General features: G+C 47.7%; 1 protein-coding gene and 2 long non-coding RNA genes across 3 annotated transcripts; all 3 read right to left on the minus strand.

The window, feature by feature from the left end:
- Positions 1-4,217: 4,217 nt before the first annotated feature.
- On the minus strand, positions 4,218-4,927 carry LOC133910494 (uncharacterized mitochondrial protein AtMg00810-like). The gene is made up of 2 exons (XM_062352874.1): positions 4,548-4,927; positions 4,218-4,464 (listed from the first exon to the last, which is right to left on the minus strand). Exons 1-2 carry the CDS (start codon positions 4,925-4,927, stop codon positions 4,218-4,220), a joined length of 627 nt encoding a protein of 208 aa, XP_062208858.1.
- A 7,572-nt stretch (positions 4,928-12,499) lies between these two features.
- LOC133910972 (uncharacterized) lies at positions 12,500-12,929 on the minus strand. The gene is made up of 2 exons (XR_009908568.1): positions 12,871-12,929; positions 12,500-12,715 (listed from the first exon to the last, which is right to left on the minus strand). It is a non-coding gene; the product is annotated as an uncharacterized LOC133910972 (long non-coding RNA).
- Positions 12,930-13,348: 419 nt separating this feature from the next.
- LOC133910973 (uncharacterized) lies at positions 13,349-15,196 on the minus strand. Its single transcript, XR_009908569.1, has 5 exons — positions 14,782-15,196; positions 14,354-14,586; positions 14,128-14,264; positions 13,679-13,777; positions 13,349-13,453 (listed from the first exon to the last, which is right to left on the minus strand). It is a non-coding gene; the product is annotated as an uncharacterized LOC133910973 (long non-coding RNA).
- Positions 15,197-17,087: the final 1,891 nt, after the last annotated feature.

Genomic DNA, 17,087 nt, shown 5'->3' on the forward strand with positions numbered 1-17,087 from the left:
ATCCTTTTCCGTGCCATCCTCGTCGATTCTGTGCCAAGAATCGCTCCCAGACCTTGCGATTTGGGGAGATTCAGTGATGATTTCAAATCTGCGATTTTTCTACTAATCAATTTGGGGACATCCAGTGCTTTGTATACTTTTGAAATTGATTTTTCTATGGTGGAGATGGCTCCTCCATGGGATGCGGCCGAGGCAGCGCCGATGAGGGCAGGCTTGGCCCAGAATGTGGAGCTACGGAGGAGCTTGAGGAGGCGCAGGAGGAGCACATGAAGGTACGCGGCGAGATGGAAGCCGAGGGGGTTCGTGGATGGAGGTGTGAGTCGTGCGGTGGTGGGGCACGGTGGGGTAGAGCGCAGGGCAGCAATGGGGCGCAACAAGATGGAGGCACGAGTCGCGCGAGACAAAATCTTCACAGAAATAGAGAGCAAAAGAGTTAATTCATACTTTTCTTAATTTTATCAAACTTGTCTAAAACATCATATAAAAATATATGAAGGGAGTATATTTCAGCACACGGGTAAGCCGCATGGTATGGAGGAGTACATGGTGTCACGACTCACGACACTCCGAAGCATTTGCGATGAATCAGTCGGTACTCACTACCAGATTGTGGAGCAACTTTGGACGAGCGAGCACGACCAGTGCACGCAACCTGCGGAGATTCACTGACCAGTGACTTGTACTGTACCGCAGGTAATTTTCATGCGGTTCGCTCGATAGGACTAGCTAGACGCGTGCCCTTTTGTGGCCGGTACGTTATCAAGGCAACGTAATCCAACGGTGCCGTAGCCACTCATCCCCCATGTAACAACAGGGACAGCCAGGCAAGTCGTTTTACTTTACCGCCATAGGACCGGCGAGACTTTGGGCTGGCGGGCGTGAGATTACCGTCTCGGCGTGTGAGCGAGCGAGTGCAGCAAAAATCGTTCGCTGCTACCGCCACACGAGTTGCCCTGCAGGAAAGCTACGTGTCGTGCTCCCGCGGCAATCAGTGATGTCACTGCTCTCGCATCGGTGCTTTGTTGTACTAAGTACGTGCTCACTCCATACATGTCGGTTAAAAAAATTTAGTCAAGCTTTAAAACTTTGACTAACAATAATTTAAAAAAAATAGTTTGGAAATCTTATAATCGTATGTGTGGATTTGTTTTTTTAAAACACTTCGCAATATCACAAATCTAATGTATTTTATAAATATATTTTAATAAAAATAATATTCAAAGTTATAGATTAAAGACTATATCGATGGATCGTACAGCCTTCCGTTGTTCATGTTTTGCTTGTACGAATATAGTACTGCCATGCTCTTTGACCACATATATACACAGGAAATTATACATGTTTTCTTTTTCCTGAACAATACATAGAGTCCTTTTGAGTTTTGACCTAGGGATGACCCTTGTTAAGCTTGCATACCAATCAACTGCAAAGTAGGACGGTTGGCGGCCGGTCGACCAGTGCAGCTCATTATTCGCGGCGTAAAGCGCGCACGATCGCAAGAATGCAAGTGATGAAATGAAACTTGGAAGTACCCTGGAAAGGAACGAAGTAGATATGGCGAAGACAAAGCAACTAAGCAAGGCGAGTGCATAGAATGATAGAAAGTTTGAGGACGTCTCTGAGATTTTGAGAGCATTTTCTCCTGTGAGTGCGTAGAAAGTAGAAATGGGCAGGTGTCCCACACTCCCACCGAAATGAGGCGGTCGGGAAAATATAACCTGGAAGCGAACAGAGCACGCACGAACGGAAATAGGAACGAGGGGGGTTCACACGTGCGGTATGTGGAAGAACAGAATTCAATGAAAATAAATTTTATAGCACTCGAGTCTACTAAAGACCCTCACTAATATAATAATACGTATCCACTCAATCAATCTTCTTTTCAAACTAATCGTTATATCACGAGATAAAAGATATGAATAGAATCTCACAAGTATCTTTTTAAATATGATATTATAGAATTTGTTTCTAGATCCAGGTCATCGGGAAAGTTCAAAAGGGACATGCATGGGCGCATGGCACCGTGGCATACCCGGGATTTAAGCAAAAGGGTACTAATTTTCACTCAGGGCCCACCGCTGCAACACACAAAAGAGCAGTCCAACAATGAACCATCGGTAAGGGCGAGGCGCCGGCGAATCGGCAGGGACGCATGGATTGATTTGTGTGGGAGGGAAGCAAGGAATGGGGCTTCTCAGTGCTCACCAGATCGTCGTCCTTCAATCTTTAGGGTTGAGGTAGAGGGGAGCCGGGACGTCGGGGTCGGGCGACAGTCATAGCCTTCATTGCAGGCAGTGCAAACTGGTGACCACGGACGGGGACGGACCCTGTCGAACTAGAGCCTAGAGTCTGGTCGCCTGGAGGAGCTGACTAGCCGAGCACTTAAGCAAGAGTTGCAGGGTGCCGCACGGCATGAACACGTTCTCAAGTCTGCATGTGCACTAGGCTTTGACCTTTTTTTTAACATTCTAAGTTTTAGTATTTTAAAATATAATAAAAAATTATTTTAAAATATCTAATTATTTAAAACAGTATAAAGTCAATAAATATACATTTGAATATATATATATATATACTTGTATGTATATATTTAAATATATTATTTTGACCAAGTATATCAAAATGAGTCAAATTTATTTATGAATTAATTCCTTTAGTAATTCAAATCATATGAATTTTGGTTTATTTGTATTTATGATTCTTTGGATGGAGATTTGAATGTGGATATCTCTCAAATTCAAATATATTTCTTAGATTCAAATCAACAGAAATCCAAATTAAATTCAATTATTTTGAATTCAAAACCTCTCCCAAAAAGTCAGGGCTTAGAATCCAAATTAAAATTCAAATAATCTTATTTGAATTAATACCAAACCAAAATTCCAAATCCAAATGCAAATATCTCTATCTGAATCAACCCTAAATCAAATCCAAAATCTTTTTTATTCTTCTCGGGCCGCCTTCCTTCTCTTTCTCTTCTGCGCAGCCCAATTCCGTGGCCCAGTCTCCCTCTCCCCTCCCCCGAACACGTGGGACGCAACCATTTTCCCTAGCCCATTTCTCCGTGTGTCAGCCCAGGTCACGAGCTCGCCCGGCCCAACGCACACGCGCGCCAGCGCTGCCCACCTCGCTGACGCTTCTCACTCACCGACACGCGGACCCCGCGCCCAGACCCTTCCTCCTCCTCCAGCTCGCGCTGTCCGAGTTCGCACCGCTGTCACCGATTTCTCCTCCCGCAACTAAAGCGGCGGATACTTCTATGCCCCTCTCCGATACTCTCTCCGCGCTTTCGCTCTCTCTCTCTTTCTCTCTCTCTGGTCTCACTGCCACCGCACGAGCAAGTCACCTGACACCACAATTTCGGCGTCCGCCATACGCGTTGGCCGGTGGCCGCACTGCCACCCACGTCGCGCAATTTCTAGTAGCCGCCGCCGTCCTGATCTCCGAGCCGCACGTCTCACCTCCGTCTCTCTCCCTCGCTATAGAGCTCCCAGCCCTCCATCTCTCCCCCCCTGCCCCTGTTGTTGCTGAATGAGGAAACTGAGGTCGAGCTGACGAGAAAGTGCGCGAGAGAGACAAGTGTTTATGCAGTGCTCAACGTTCTCTCTTCCTGTTCTTCTTCCTTTCTATATATCTTGTGTTTACAACTAACTCCAGCTAAGTTTGCGGCGTTAGACCGAGTATGCCGGCTGCGCCATCCCACAGCCACTCACTCCTCTTCCCTACAATGTCACCATGATTGCTTGAGCCGTGCCATCCCACAAAGCAATCCTGGCTGCCTACTTCTACGCAACAGAGAAACGAGGGCGAGGCCAAAGTCATGTACATGCGCACGCTACAAGCCTCTTAACAGAAAATATCAAAACAAGCTAGGAAATATCGCAACGGGATTATAGGCTAACGATTCACCCCCCCCCCTAATCATGTTGCTTTGGCTTTACTTCTTCGACTCCAAGCTTTTGCCTCATCTCGACGAACTTGACATGCTCGAGCCCTTTGGTTAGAATGTCAGCTAACTGAAGATCAGTGCCGACGTGATCCACATCCAACTTCTCTGACTCAATGCACTCACGAATAAAATGGTATCAGACGTCAATATGCTTACTCTGCGCATGATGCACTGGATTTTTGCAGAGCGCGATCGCCGATTTGTTGTCCACGCGAAGCCTGAACTTTGCCGGTTCTCCTCCTCTTATCTCGACGAGCAGGCGACTGAGCTAGAGTCCTTGGCAGGCAGCTACTGCAGCTGCAACATATTCCGCCTCGCACAAAGATAGCGCCACGATCTTCTGCTTCTGCAAGGCCCAGGTGATGACGCTTGAGCCGAGGAAGAACAACGTCCCCGTCGTGCTCTTGCGATCATCGACGTCGCCGGCATGATCACTGTCGCTGTAGCCGATCAACGCCGGTTCTGACAACCTCGCACGGTAGACGCACCCGTAGCCGGATTTCACTGGGGTTCCCCTACCGTCCAGAGAGAGTTGTCGCCAGGTCCTCGAAAGCACCCTGCTGTGAAACCAATGTATATAGCTAGTAGCTTTCATTACTTGCTTGATAACCCGCGCACGTAGGGCAGGATTTGCTTCACCAGCGCCCAATGCTGCACTCCCGGCGCCTCCATGTACCGGCTCACGATCCCCACTGCATATGCGATGTCCGGGCGTGAGTTCACCAAATACCGCAAGCTCCCGATGACGCTGCGGTAATGGGTGGCGTCGACCGCGTCGCCGCCGTTGTGCTTCCCGAGCTTGAGCCTTGTCTCCACCGGCGTGTGGCATGGATTGCAGCTCCCCATGCCTGCGGTCTCGAGAATTTTCTCGGCGTAGCTTCCCTGGCAGAGTGTGATCTTGCCAGGCTCCTGACGCACCTCGATCCCTAGGTAATAGCACAAAGGACCGAGATCGCTCATCTGGAACAGATCATGCATCTATACCTTGAAGACGTCGGTGTCCGCAATGTCGATGCCGGTGATCACCAGGTCGACGATGTAGATGCCGACAAGGAGAAACGAGTCCGCTCCCCTTCTCTTATACAGAGCGTGTTCGAGGGGGCATCTCTCAAAACAGAGCGACACCAAGGAGGCGTCCAACTTGGCGTTCCAGGCGCGGGGCGCTTGGCGGAGCCCGTACAGCGCCTTCCTTAACCTGAGCACCTTGTCCTCGCTACCGGCGTTGATGAAGCCCGTCGGCTGGTGTACGTAGACCTCCTCGGCGAGGTCCCCGTTGAGGAACGCGCTTTTGACGTCCATGTGATGGACTTGCCATCCGCAGTGCGCCGCCAGAGCAAGCAGTAGCCGCACCGTCTCCATGCGAGCCACCAGCGCAAAAACCTCTTCAAAGTCAATGCCCTGACGCTGCACATATCCTTTTGTGACCAAGCGAGCCTTGTGCTTCACCACATTGTCGGCGGGGTCCTTTTTCACTTTGAAGACCCACTTAAGTCCAGTAGCGCGGTGACCGGCAGGGAGCGCGACCATCTCCCATGTCTGGTTGTCGAGGATGGACTCCATCTCCTCCTCCACTGCTTTTCTCCACGATGGCTCCGACAGTGCCGCCTTGACGCTTACGGGCTCCTCGGCGGCGAGGAGACATAGCCCGCTGTACTCAATGGTGCACGGTGGCGCCGCTTCGGTCACCTCGTAGATGTCGCGGTACCTCTGCGGCACGCCTTCTAAGTCGGACGTCCCGCCGGTGGGCGGAGTCACGAAGACAATGCCATCACCCCCCGGCTCCTGCAGACCGGGCATCGGTGTGGCTGGTACAGTGTCATCAGGTGCTATCGCACTGGATGTCACAGCTCGCGTTCCTGCTGTGGCTACGTTGCTCGAGGGAGCGGTGGTCACCGCGTAGGCTGGCGTGATGGCATCAGTGGAGTACACCACCGTGAAAGAGTCGCTGCTCACTGTCATGTCACCGTCGGACTCCCAGTCCCACCGACGATCCTCCTCGAAGGCCACGTCTCTGGTGATATAGAGACGGCGTGTAGTGGGGTTGTAGATGCGGTAGGCCTTCGCTCCGTCCTCGTAGCCGATGAAGACCATCGCCGTGGACCTGTCGTCGAGCTTCTTCACACCGGGCCCGACGTTCTTCACGTGGGCGACACATCCAAACGTGCGCAGGTAGCTCACGTTGGGCTTCCGCTTGTGCCAAGCCTCGTACGGGGTGATGCTGCGCAGGCTGCGCGTCGGTGAGCGACTGAGGATGTGCACTGCCGCCTTGACCGCCTCTGCCCAGAACACGGCCGGCACGGCCATGCTTTTCAGCAGACTCTGGGCCATCTCCACGACGGTTTGGTTCCGCCATTCTACCACCCCATTTTGTTGCAGCGAATAAGGTGCGGTAGTGTGGCGGCAGGCCCCGTGCTTGTTGCAGAAGTCGGCGAACTCGACGGAGTTAAACTCGCCGCCGCGATCTGTCCTGAATGCCTTCATCTTCAGGCCGAGCTCATTCTCCGCGAGGGCTTTCACTTTCTTGAAGAATTTTAGTGCCTCGTCCTTTGACCTGACCACTTCCACCCACATGTATCGACTAGCGTCGTCAACGATGAGGAGGAAGTACTTGTTACCTCCCGGGGTCTCCAGACTGATTGGCCCGCAGAGATCGCCGTGCGTGAGCTCCAGCCGCCCCTCCGCACGATACGTCGTAGCGCGCGGGAACGGCGCTCGGTGCTGCTTCCCAAGAGCGCACCCCTCGCAGAACTACTCGATGCGGTCGATTGCTGGCATGCCGATGACCATGTCCTTGGCGACGAGATTGTGCAGGGCGCGGAAGTGTAGATGCCCATAGCGGGCGTGCCAGCGCCACGCCGCGTCCCCTGCCTGCGCTAGTAGGCAAACCGGCATCGTCAGGCCAAGGGAGACGGAGTAGAGGCGGTTTGGCATCCGTCTCACGTGCGCCAGCACGGTCCGCTGCCGATCGAAGAGGCACATTATGCCTTCCTTGACCACCGTCTTCACGCCAATTTCGTCCAGCTGCCCGATGCTAATGATGTTGCTCCGGAGCCGAGGTATGAAGTACACCTCGGTCAGCACCCTGTGCTCACCGTTCTTGCATACGAACAATACGGATCCCCGACCCTGTATGTCAATCGCCGAGCCATCGCCAAATTTTACCGTACCTGACACGTGCTCGTCGAGGGTTGTGAACATAGATCGCATCCCAGTCATGTGGTTGCTAGCACATGTATCAAGGTACCAGCGATCATCGACGGACGACACCGGGATGACGCGCTCCTCATTCAGGTATACGCGCTCTTCGCCAGCTCCTGCCGCGGCGACAGGAGGTGCTGCCATGGCAGCCATCGTTGCCATTGATGGTGCAGGCGTCGGGTCCAGCGTGGTGGTGACGTCGCCGGCCACCGCTAGCAGGAGAGCGAGCGCGTCCTCTTGTCCTTGCACGAGGTTGTCCTCCTCGCGCCGTTCACGATCGCGTCGCGGCTTGCGGCACTCTTTTGCCAATGGCCCGGGATGCCACAGTTGTGGCATTTGCCCTCTCGACGCAGCGGCTTGCCACGGTTGCCGCCGCCGCTTCCTCCACTTCCGGTCAGCTCGTTCTGGGGCCTCCACTTGCCCCGTCCGCGTGACTTGCCGCCTCCGCCGGATGAGCCCTCGCCACCCTCGCGGCGAGCTTGATACGCCTGCCACTCCTCTTTAGTAAGGAGCAAGCGAGCGCCGCATGCGCCCTCGCCTCCTTCGGCGAAGCGCTCCTCGACGGCGAGCAGCTGACCCGTGAGCTCCTCAATCGAGAGAGTGCTCAGGTCCACGAGCGTCTCGATGGAGATCACCACCTACGCGTACCGAGGCAGTACGAGGCGCAGGAATTTCTTGACGGCGCGCTCGTCGTCGATTTGGTCCCCGAGCACCTGCAGGTCAATGACGAGCCCCGAGAGACGTAGCGCGAAGTCCTCGACTGACTCACCATCTTTGAACGCCAGGTTCTCAAATTCGTGACGCAGCTTCTGCGCCCTAGCCTCCCGCACGCGCTCCACACCCATGCACATCGTACGCATGACGTTCCACGCGTCCCGAGCGTTGTCCTTCGTGGCGATGACGCGCATCATCTCCGGTGGCACTGACCGGAGGATTACTGCCAGCGTGCTCCTGTCCTCTCGCTCGGTGACGGCACCATGCTTGACAGGCTCCCAGATGCCCTGCGCTTGCATGCTCACGCACATCAGGATCGCCCACTCGGTGTAATTCGTCCGAGTGAGCATCGGGTAGGAGGCAGAGCCCGTGGGCTCCTTCACCACCTGCAGCTCCCTGCCTCGCCTTGTCCAGCTCCGCCCACAGCTTATAGGACATGTGTGCGGAGGAGTGCGTGAGCCGCCAGATCGAGATGCAACCGGTGACTTACCGAACTGCGACTTCTCTCCATCATCAACCATGCCGCCAGAACTTGATCAAGGCTCTGATGCCACTTGTTGTTGCCGAATGAGGAAACTGAGGTCGAGCTGATGAGAAAGTGCGCGAGAGAGACAAGTGTTTCTGCAGTGCTCAACGTTCTCTCTTCATGTTCTTCTTCCTTCCTATATATTCTGTGTTTACAACTAACTCCGGCTAAGTTTGCGGCGTTGGACCGAGTATGCCGGCTGCGCCATCCCACAGCCACTCACTCCTCTTCCCTACAATGTCGCCATGATTGCTTGAGGCGTGCCATCCCACGAAGCAATCCTGGCTGCCTACTTCTACGCAACAGAGAAACGAGGGCGAGGCCAAAGTCGTGTACATGCGCACGCTGCAAGCCTCTTAACAGAAAATATCAAAACAAGCTAGGAAATATCGCAACGGGATTATAGGCTAACACCCTCCCCCCCCCCCTCACCATAGCCGTTGCGAGCCGTCGTCCAAGTTGAGCCGCCGCTTCGCTCTGCTCGCCACCGCTGCCGAGCCGTCACCAGGAGCGCGAAGGGACCGCGGAGGAGCATATGGAATCGGGAGAAGCACGGGGCGCGAAACAAGCTCGCCACGCTACCCGCCTCGCCGCCACTTGCATCCCTCACCACCGATCACCATTCGCTGCCCTGAGCTCGATGAGCCTCCCCGTTCCTCACTCCCTACTTCTATGTAGCGGCTAGGGTAGGTAGAGCCCGCCTTCACGCGGCAGCCCTCGGCCAGTGGCCAAGCACACCGTGCCGGTGAGCTTCTCGCCGCCGACATACATCCTCCATCTGCATGAGCTGGCCTTCATGCCAAGGATCCCCAGGCTGTTAGGCCTCTTTTGCTGTGCAGGTGGGACACACGTAGTACAGGGGAGATGCTGCCGTTTTCTGTGCACCGTCGCTCTTCTCCAGTGTCGTTCTGGGCCCGTTCTAAGGCTCGGGCGACGTCGAGGTGCCCCTAGGCGAGTTCCCCAACAGCAAGCCCTAGACGCGCTTAGGCTCACCCTCCCCCTCTCCGGTGAATCATCCGGCGAAGCTTAGCCGTGAATCCCCACCGTCGGCGCACACTTTGCTCCGCTCTACCCAGCTAACAGCGCGTGCTCCTCCCGGGCGCCTGGTTGCGTCGCACCGCCTAGCTAGCCAGGCCAGCACCCGGCTTAGCTGTGGCGGGCAGGCCTCCCTGCGCGACCCAGTGGCCAAGGACACTTTCTCCTTAGGCCGGCCTACCTAACTCAGCCCACTAACCAGTCGAGCCCGATTGGCCAACCTAATGCATTCGGCCCAAGTGTTGTGCAGCCCGGTCCACCCTAGCACTGTACGTTGGGCCCACATCACTATTTAGTGGGCCCACCTATGAATAGTACTATTTCATAATTTTTATTTAATTTTAAGGTAAACTTTTCGGGTGTCGTAATTTCTCTGTTCTGACTCTGACTTTTGCAATTCTTTCATGTAAATTCAAGATATATGATTCTATCATAGTGTGATATTCATTATGGCTCATTTGGTATTTTATTTGGTGTTATTTGATTCTTTTCTAGTATAGGTTGTTATTAATTGTAATCGTGTTTATATAACCAGGAGGATTTCGCGGAGACAGGAGGATTTTGACTTCAACCAAGAGTTAGAAGAAGACTTTAAAGAAGGCAAGTTCTATCTCTTTTATCATGTTGAGCCCACGTTTTTAATAATTTAATTGATCATCTTATAACATGACTTATTATCGCATATGCTATGTATTGCGCTATTTTAACTGTTTTTAGTAGTTAAATCTTACAAACAATTAACATGTCTTAAATGTCATTATTCAGAATGCATATTACACTAAGATCTATCTATCGTTATCTATATTAATGTTGGGCGACGTCTTGATATCAAGCATGCTTAGGATAAAATATATCTATTTGGAGATGTCGCTATGGAATACATCTCTTCCGAGATATCGTTTAATTGTTTAATCAATTCAACTCATATGCTATAAATCTTTGGTGATGTGGAATCCTTGATATGGTGTGAGATATGACATGTGATGTGTAAAATGAGTAAAAACTGTTTTAGCGAGCGCAAGTAGGGTAATCCTCCGGTAGAGGATACTTATAGGGGCTTGAGTTATCTTTATGGTATCCATTGCCAGTTGAAGATGTCTGTCCTGACTGTATAAGTACCAAATCATTGTGTCGTCATACTAAGTCATCCAATGCAACCAGACGTTCTGTACGGGTAGGACTTGAATTTTCTCTCCCGACCGAGCTAGGCATCCTATTAGAAGGGTCAGGTGCTCACCTAGGATCTAAGTGATTATCTGGCGTGTTACTTGGGTGTTGCAGACCAAGCATATTACAAAAGCTTATGAGTATGACATTGGGTACAAGGTCTCAGGTACTTGGTATGTCTTGTAGTAGAGTTTAGCAAGGAAAGATGATTGAAATGTCTTAGTATGATTCGCTTGTTTGCTTGTAACGGTTGGAGACTGAGCATATCGCGCGAGTAGAGTGTACAACCTCTGTATAGTATAAATCTATTTGAATAGTCATATCCACAATCATGGACATGCAAAGAAATGACCTCACTTAGTTAGACTTGGGGAGTGAGTATGTCTTGATGAGTGGGTGTGTGGACTAGATGTTCATGTGATAAGGTTGTTGATTCGATCCGTCAGAAGTTGTGTGGTAACAGAGGTACATCAGACATAATAATAGGGACTGTGGAGTGAGGTAGAGCTCATCCGAGGACAAAAACCCTCTAGATATATCTTGGTATCTTGTTTAGACTGTTTTTAAAGTTAACAGTAGATAATCAATTGAATATTTACATGAAACTGATTTACGCTTAAAAATAAACCATAAAGCCTTGTCCTTGAGATATTCTTTATGTATCTATCAAATATCTTTAAGTAGTATATGATTTGCTGAGTATATTCCGTACTCATTCTTGCTACCATTCAAATGAGGAAGCAGATACCAACTTCGCGGAAGCCGAAGGCGCAGATGAGTAGTAGATTAGTGATCGTGTTCACACCCTAGCTATATGTGGCTTTGGGTAGTTGTTCCACTGTGCTTTTGATGACCGGTATGTCAGGTTTGTAATGTACCGTGTGGTTCGAAGAAGATCTTTTGTACTATGTAACCTTAATATTTTTATGTACGATGTATGACTGTGATGCCATAATTATTATATTATGTGTATCAGCTACTTAATTTAGAGACTGATACAAAAGACATAAGAGATCCTAAGAATATGGTCTTATAAGGTGCTAATTGGGTTTAAGGGAGTGGTATCCCTAAGTGCTTTGGACCGAACCCGTATTAGAGGCCCTAGCATGGGCCGTTAGTCCGACCTTGCATGGTACAACCAAGGTAGCATGTCCAATCAGTTATTCTGTTTGGCAGAATGTTAACTTTGAGATCTATACAAAATTTGAAGTTTGTATAATAAAATAAAATAATTTAAATAACCATTTCAGCCTAAAATAAGAATAAAATATCTAAACTAAATGCATTTAATCTTCTCACATCTCTAATTAAAAAATAGAATTAATAATTATCATTAAAAAAATTGAAGTTAGAGCTCTATCAAATATGGCGTGAGAAGGGTGATATTCTGCCAGCTGGACGCATGGTGCTTCCTTGCACCATGATCTCCTGCAAGGCCTGAACAAGGAGCAGCACTACCGGATTTCGGTACTTTGCCGTGTGCCTAGGGCACACGGCGAAGGCTTAAAAACACTCGGCAAAGTGTTTGCCGAGTGTAACACTCGGCAAATAGCTGTCGGCGTACACAGTGCCGGCAAACAGCTGTTTGCCGAGTGTTTTCTATCGCGCACTCGGCAAACTCTTTGCCGAGAGTTGAATCCGATACTCGGCAAAAAAAAGCGACTAAACGGCAGCAGGGCCGTAACGGCCGGTTTGCCGAGTGTCTAAGTAATACACTCGGCAAACCCTTACTCTTTGCCGAGTGTTTACACTCGGCAAAGAGTTATATATATATATATATATATATATATATATATATATATATATATATATATATATATATATATATATATATATATATATTTCGTTTCCAAAAATCGCTACAATTCAAAACAATATATATATATATCACTGCATTTCATACCATCACATAATAAATTCGAAATTCACTAGACAAGGCAGATACATCACATCCAGATTCAACTTTGACAAATACAACTTCACATTCATGTTTACATAGCACATTCATGTTTACATAGCTTACATAGGACATGATGGGTATCACATTTGAGCACTAGAAAAGGATCATATACAGTACATTCTAGACATTAACAACTGCTACAAGGAGATCTTCCATACATGTAAACCTGAAAAGAAAGGAAACCCAACTGAGTAAAAATTACTTCAAGCAACGAAACATGTGTAAAATAGCATAAGGAAAATGCAGTAAACTACAGATTGACAAGGAGACATAATTTCCTATTGTTCAGTGCCCAAGTTTTGAAAAAAGAACTTGGATTACCTTTGCCAGAAATGTTTGGGCTTTTTTGTGATGCCCTTTCTACATGATTGCAACCAACTTTTCTGATTGTGTAAAAACAAAGGAACAGACAACAGAATGAAAAGTCAGGTTACCACAAGCTTATAGTTAATTAACATCAGAAAACTTATTGCAATGCAATCTGATTGTGTAGAAACAAAGGAACAGCCAACAGCATATATATGTTTGGGAATGGAGAAAAATGGAAGTCAACAACCATAATTACATTGACACCATGCATCTGCAGAAATTGATATTGCATCTAGAAGAAACAGAACCATAATTACAGGATTTAACAGAATTATGTAATCAATCAGAATCAGATTAAGCAAGATTATCAGTATTTGAACTGCATGGTATTATCCTAATTTCCTTTGATGCCACATATTGCAGTCATCAGCTTGCAATATTTAATGAACTTAGTCAAGACAATAGGATTCGGAAAGAATAGTACTTGTCGCAATGGTCAGTTGCTCCCTTCCAGCCATGGTTGCATCGGCGGCCAACTCCTCAAATTCTCTATCCATTTCAGCGATTCCTTGAGGCAGACGGGGACTCATGTTCCCTACAAAACAGACAAGGAATCAAATGTGGAGCCTATGCCTAAAGACATAACCGGATAAAAAAACACACAAACACAGAGATGAAGATCGATCCATGAGCACCTGCAGCCAGTGGCGGACCTAGGGCTTTCAGACAGCCTGGGCGGACTTTTAGAGCAATATTTTATTAATAAAAATATGCTCTAATTAATAAAGTAACATTCAAATATTAAAATTTCGATTTTCACCTTGTGGTATATTTGTGCTTCCTTGAGTTATCTGATTTTCACTGCTTCCGCTAGCGCCACCATTGTTTCTCATAGATTGAACAAGGAATCTCCTCATGTCTGAAAAATTTATAAATCACATTCTGTCACCCATTTAGCATTCACCTAGCTAGAGTATTAATTCTGAAGAATTTGGTGCCGATTGCAGTACATCCTGGCATTTTGCATGGTGAAGGTGATGATTTCACTATTTTTGCAGCATTTTCTTTTACACTTTTCCTGGCTGAGAAAAAGCAGTACCCCTTCCACTAAATTTCAACAATGGCTGACATCTCCTACTTCTACTGAATGAAGATGCCCTTTGGGGTAAATTAAATATTGTCTAACATATTTGCCAAGGTTTTTTGCAATAGTTACCACTTTGAATTGCAATATCTTACAAGTTAGAGCTTTCATGGAGAATGACTTACAGCTCTGAGGTTCCTGCAGGCTGGTGCTCTTTCTCCAACGAAACTAACTTAGCTAAGGATGAAGCTTCTGGATGCCCACAATAGAGTAAGGGTCATCACCAACAACTCATCGTCACGCACATCGCCTGCAAAAAACACTGAGACATCACAAGCTCAGAACAGGCTCTTAGTCTGTGATGTTCTTGAAGAAGGTACGAGCAAATTGGCCATTGATTTACTGACTTACCCCTTTTCCTGGCCAAGTCAATCACACATCCTTCTTGTTCTGCAAACAGTTTCAGGTCTCAACGGACAGTTTCAGAATTTAAGATACCTCTGTCAATGCCATTCAGTCATTGCATCAATTCCGCAAATAGGCAAATAGCTGAGACCTGAGACTCTGAGAGCATGATACAAATAATCTAAGAGTTGCAATTCTTCTATCTTCGTCAGTTATACTAGAGCTTGCAATATATTTTCCTGCAACAAAAGGTGGGATTGAGAGTTGAGACTTTGAGTAACTCTAAATCTCTACTTATACTATGAACATGATATAAAATTAGGGGCTTAGGGCCGAGTTCGGAGTTCATATGATGAGCTATTGAGCTTTGATTTATCTGCTTGTTGATAACTTGATATCTTAGGGACTCTTGGGGGCTGGGGTCACGGCCTCACCTCACGCCTCATGAGCTCACGGAGTCACGGACGGTCACGGCCTCACGGGCAGGCGTTTACTGGAGAAGTGGAGAAGCGAAGCGCGGCGGCCACTCAGCGGATGGGGCTCTTGCCTCGGTGCCTCCTGGATCCAGAACCAGGCGACGGCGAGTCGGCCCCTCGCCTCCTCGGTAGACAGCGGCGGCGGAGATGCAGAGCTGAGACCTGAGAGCACGGGGCGTGAGGTGAGGCAGGGGTGCGACATTGCGGGCTGCCGGATGCAGCGACACCATCCGCTGGACCGCCGCGCTCGGCCGCAGCTCCGCCCGCTCGCCACCTCGCTCGACGGCCGCACCCCTGCTGGAGCACCGCCTCCGTCCTTCGGGGCTCTGCGCCGCGCCGACTAAGGAGCGGCACCCCGCCGCCGCTGTCTGCACCACCTGGTCGGAAGAGAAAGAAAGGCGCGTCCGAGATTGGAAGGGGAACGAATGAATAATGCGCAGCCGGAAAAAAAAAGGCGCGGCCGACGAAAAAAAGGCGCGGTCACGGGAAAAAAATTATTTCATTGTTTGCCGAGTGTTAAAACACGGACACTCGGTAAAAAACTGATTTTTTTAAGAATGTTTTTTTTTTCAAAAGTGTTGTTTAGTTTTTCTTTACTTCTATGTTTTTTCTTTCTTTATTTTATTTGTTTTATGTTTTTTTCTTTTCATCTATTTATTTTTTTGACACCACGGTAAGCTACATGTTGGTGGTCGAGTGTTGCCACCCAGGTGTTTCAAATTTCTTTCCATCTCTTGAGTAAGGTCTAAAAATAGACGCAACAACATGAATATAATTTTTCTACCCATTTTTTTTCCATTACTACATGCACTTGCAGTACAAATTTGACTTATATCCATTAAAAGCCTAGAAATGCACTTAATGAATTAAAAATTGCAAACGGATCCAGAAAAATACCAAATTTTAACATGAAATATGCTATATTATATGTTGAGTGTAGAAAAAGTTTCAAGGTCAAACGATGATTCAATCGTCACTTCGACTTCAAACTTGATCCGTTCCGTTTTGAAACCACGATCCTTTCTCGGAGATGCTTCGGTTTCTAAGCATCGTACGTGACAACTTTTGCAAAACATTCTCAAATTTTTACCATAGCCTCTACGTATCATATCATGACACCATGGCAAGTCTTATATTTTTCAGATTTTGTTTGCTTTTTTTACAATTAAAAAACCAATAAGCTACATGTTGGTGGTCAAGTGTTGCCACCCAGATGTTTCAAATTTCTTTTCATTTCTTGGGTAAGGCCTAAAAATAGACTCAACAACATAAATATGATTTTTCTATCCATTTTTTTTCCATTATTTCATGTACTTGCAATACAAATTTGACTTATATTCATTAAAAACCTAGAAATGCACTTAATGACATAAAAATTGCAAACGGATCCAGAAAAATACCAATTTTTAACATGGAAAGATAGGGGGAAAGAAAAGAAAAGAGAACAAAAGAAAACAAAAAGAAAATAAAAGAGAAAAATATTTTCGTGTCCTAAAAAAATAAAATAAGAAATGTTTGCCGAGTGTCCGTTAGACGACACTCGGCAAAGGAGGGACGTGCCATCAAATTACGACCGGAGGGACACATGGCGTGATGTTTGCCGAGTGCCCGACTTTGCCGAGTGTATTTTGTTGAATTTGCCAAGTGCTATTCTTTGCCGAGTGTATATTCTTTAAATTGCTGAGTGCCTAATTATTTGCCGAGTACTTTCGTGCGGCACTAGGCGTGGGGGGTCGTTTGCCGAGTGCACGATAAAATGCACTCGGCAAAGAATAAAACACTCGGCAAACCTTCAGATTTCGGTAGTGCAGGCGGTGGTAGTTCTACTGTTCCAGGAGGAGCAGCGACCCACCAAAGTTCTTCCAAAAGGCAGCTTTCAGGAGACAACCACGTAAGTATCCCCGCTGTAAGAAAGTGGGTTCCAGCTCATTTATTCGAGGTGAACGCTGACTGGTACGCGGCTCCAGCGATTCCGTGTGTGCAAGATCTATTAAAAAAATATTTAGCTTCGAGATCTGTACAAGATTTTTTTATAATAAAATAAAATAATTTAAATAACTATTTTCAGCCTATAATAATAATAAGATGTCTAAACTAAATGCATTCAATCGGCTCACATCTCTAATTAAAAAAACTAGAATTAATGATGATGATCACAAAAGATTCTTGAAGTTGGAGCTGTATCAAATACTCCTGACGTGAGTAGAGATAGCAACGAGTCTACCCCACCGAATTTTGCTGGAACGAACTTGAACCCGAAACCC

Source organism: Phragmites australis, chromosome 3 (assembly GCF_958298935.1).
Source record: "Phragmites australis chromosome 3, lpPhrAust1.1, whole genome shotgun sequence".
In the NCBI taxonomy this organism is placed as follows: Eukaryota; Viridiplantae; Streptophyta; class Magnoliopsida; order Poales; family Poaceae; genus Phragmites; species Phragmites australis.

What these genes read in the sequence shown, in the direction of transcription:
- LOC133910494 (XM_062352874.1), bottom strand. Translation starts at nt 4,927, where the DNA reads ATGCATGATCTGTTCCAGATGAGCGATCTCGGTCCTTTGTGCTATTAC. An exon ending in GTGCGCGGGTTATCAAGCAA is followed by an intron (nt 4,465 to 4,547) that starts GTAATGAAAGCT and finishes TCTGGACGGTAG; the next exon opens with GGGAACCCCAGTGAAATCCG.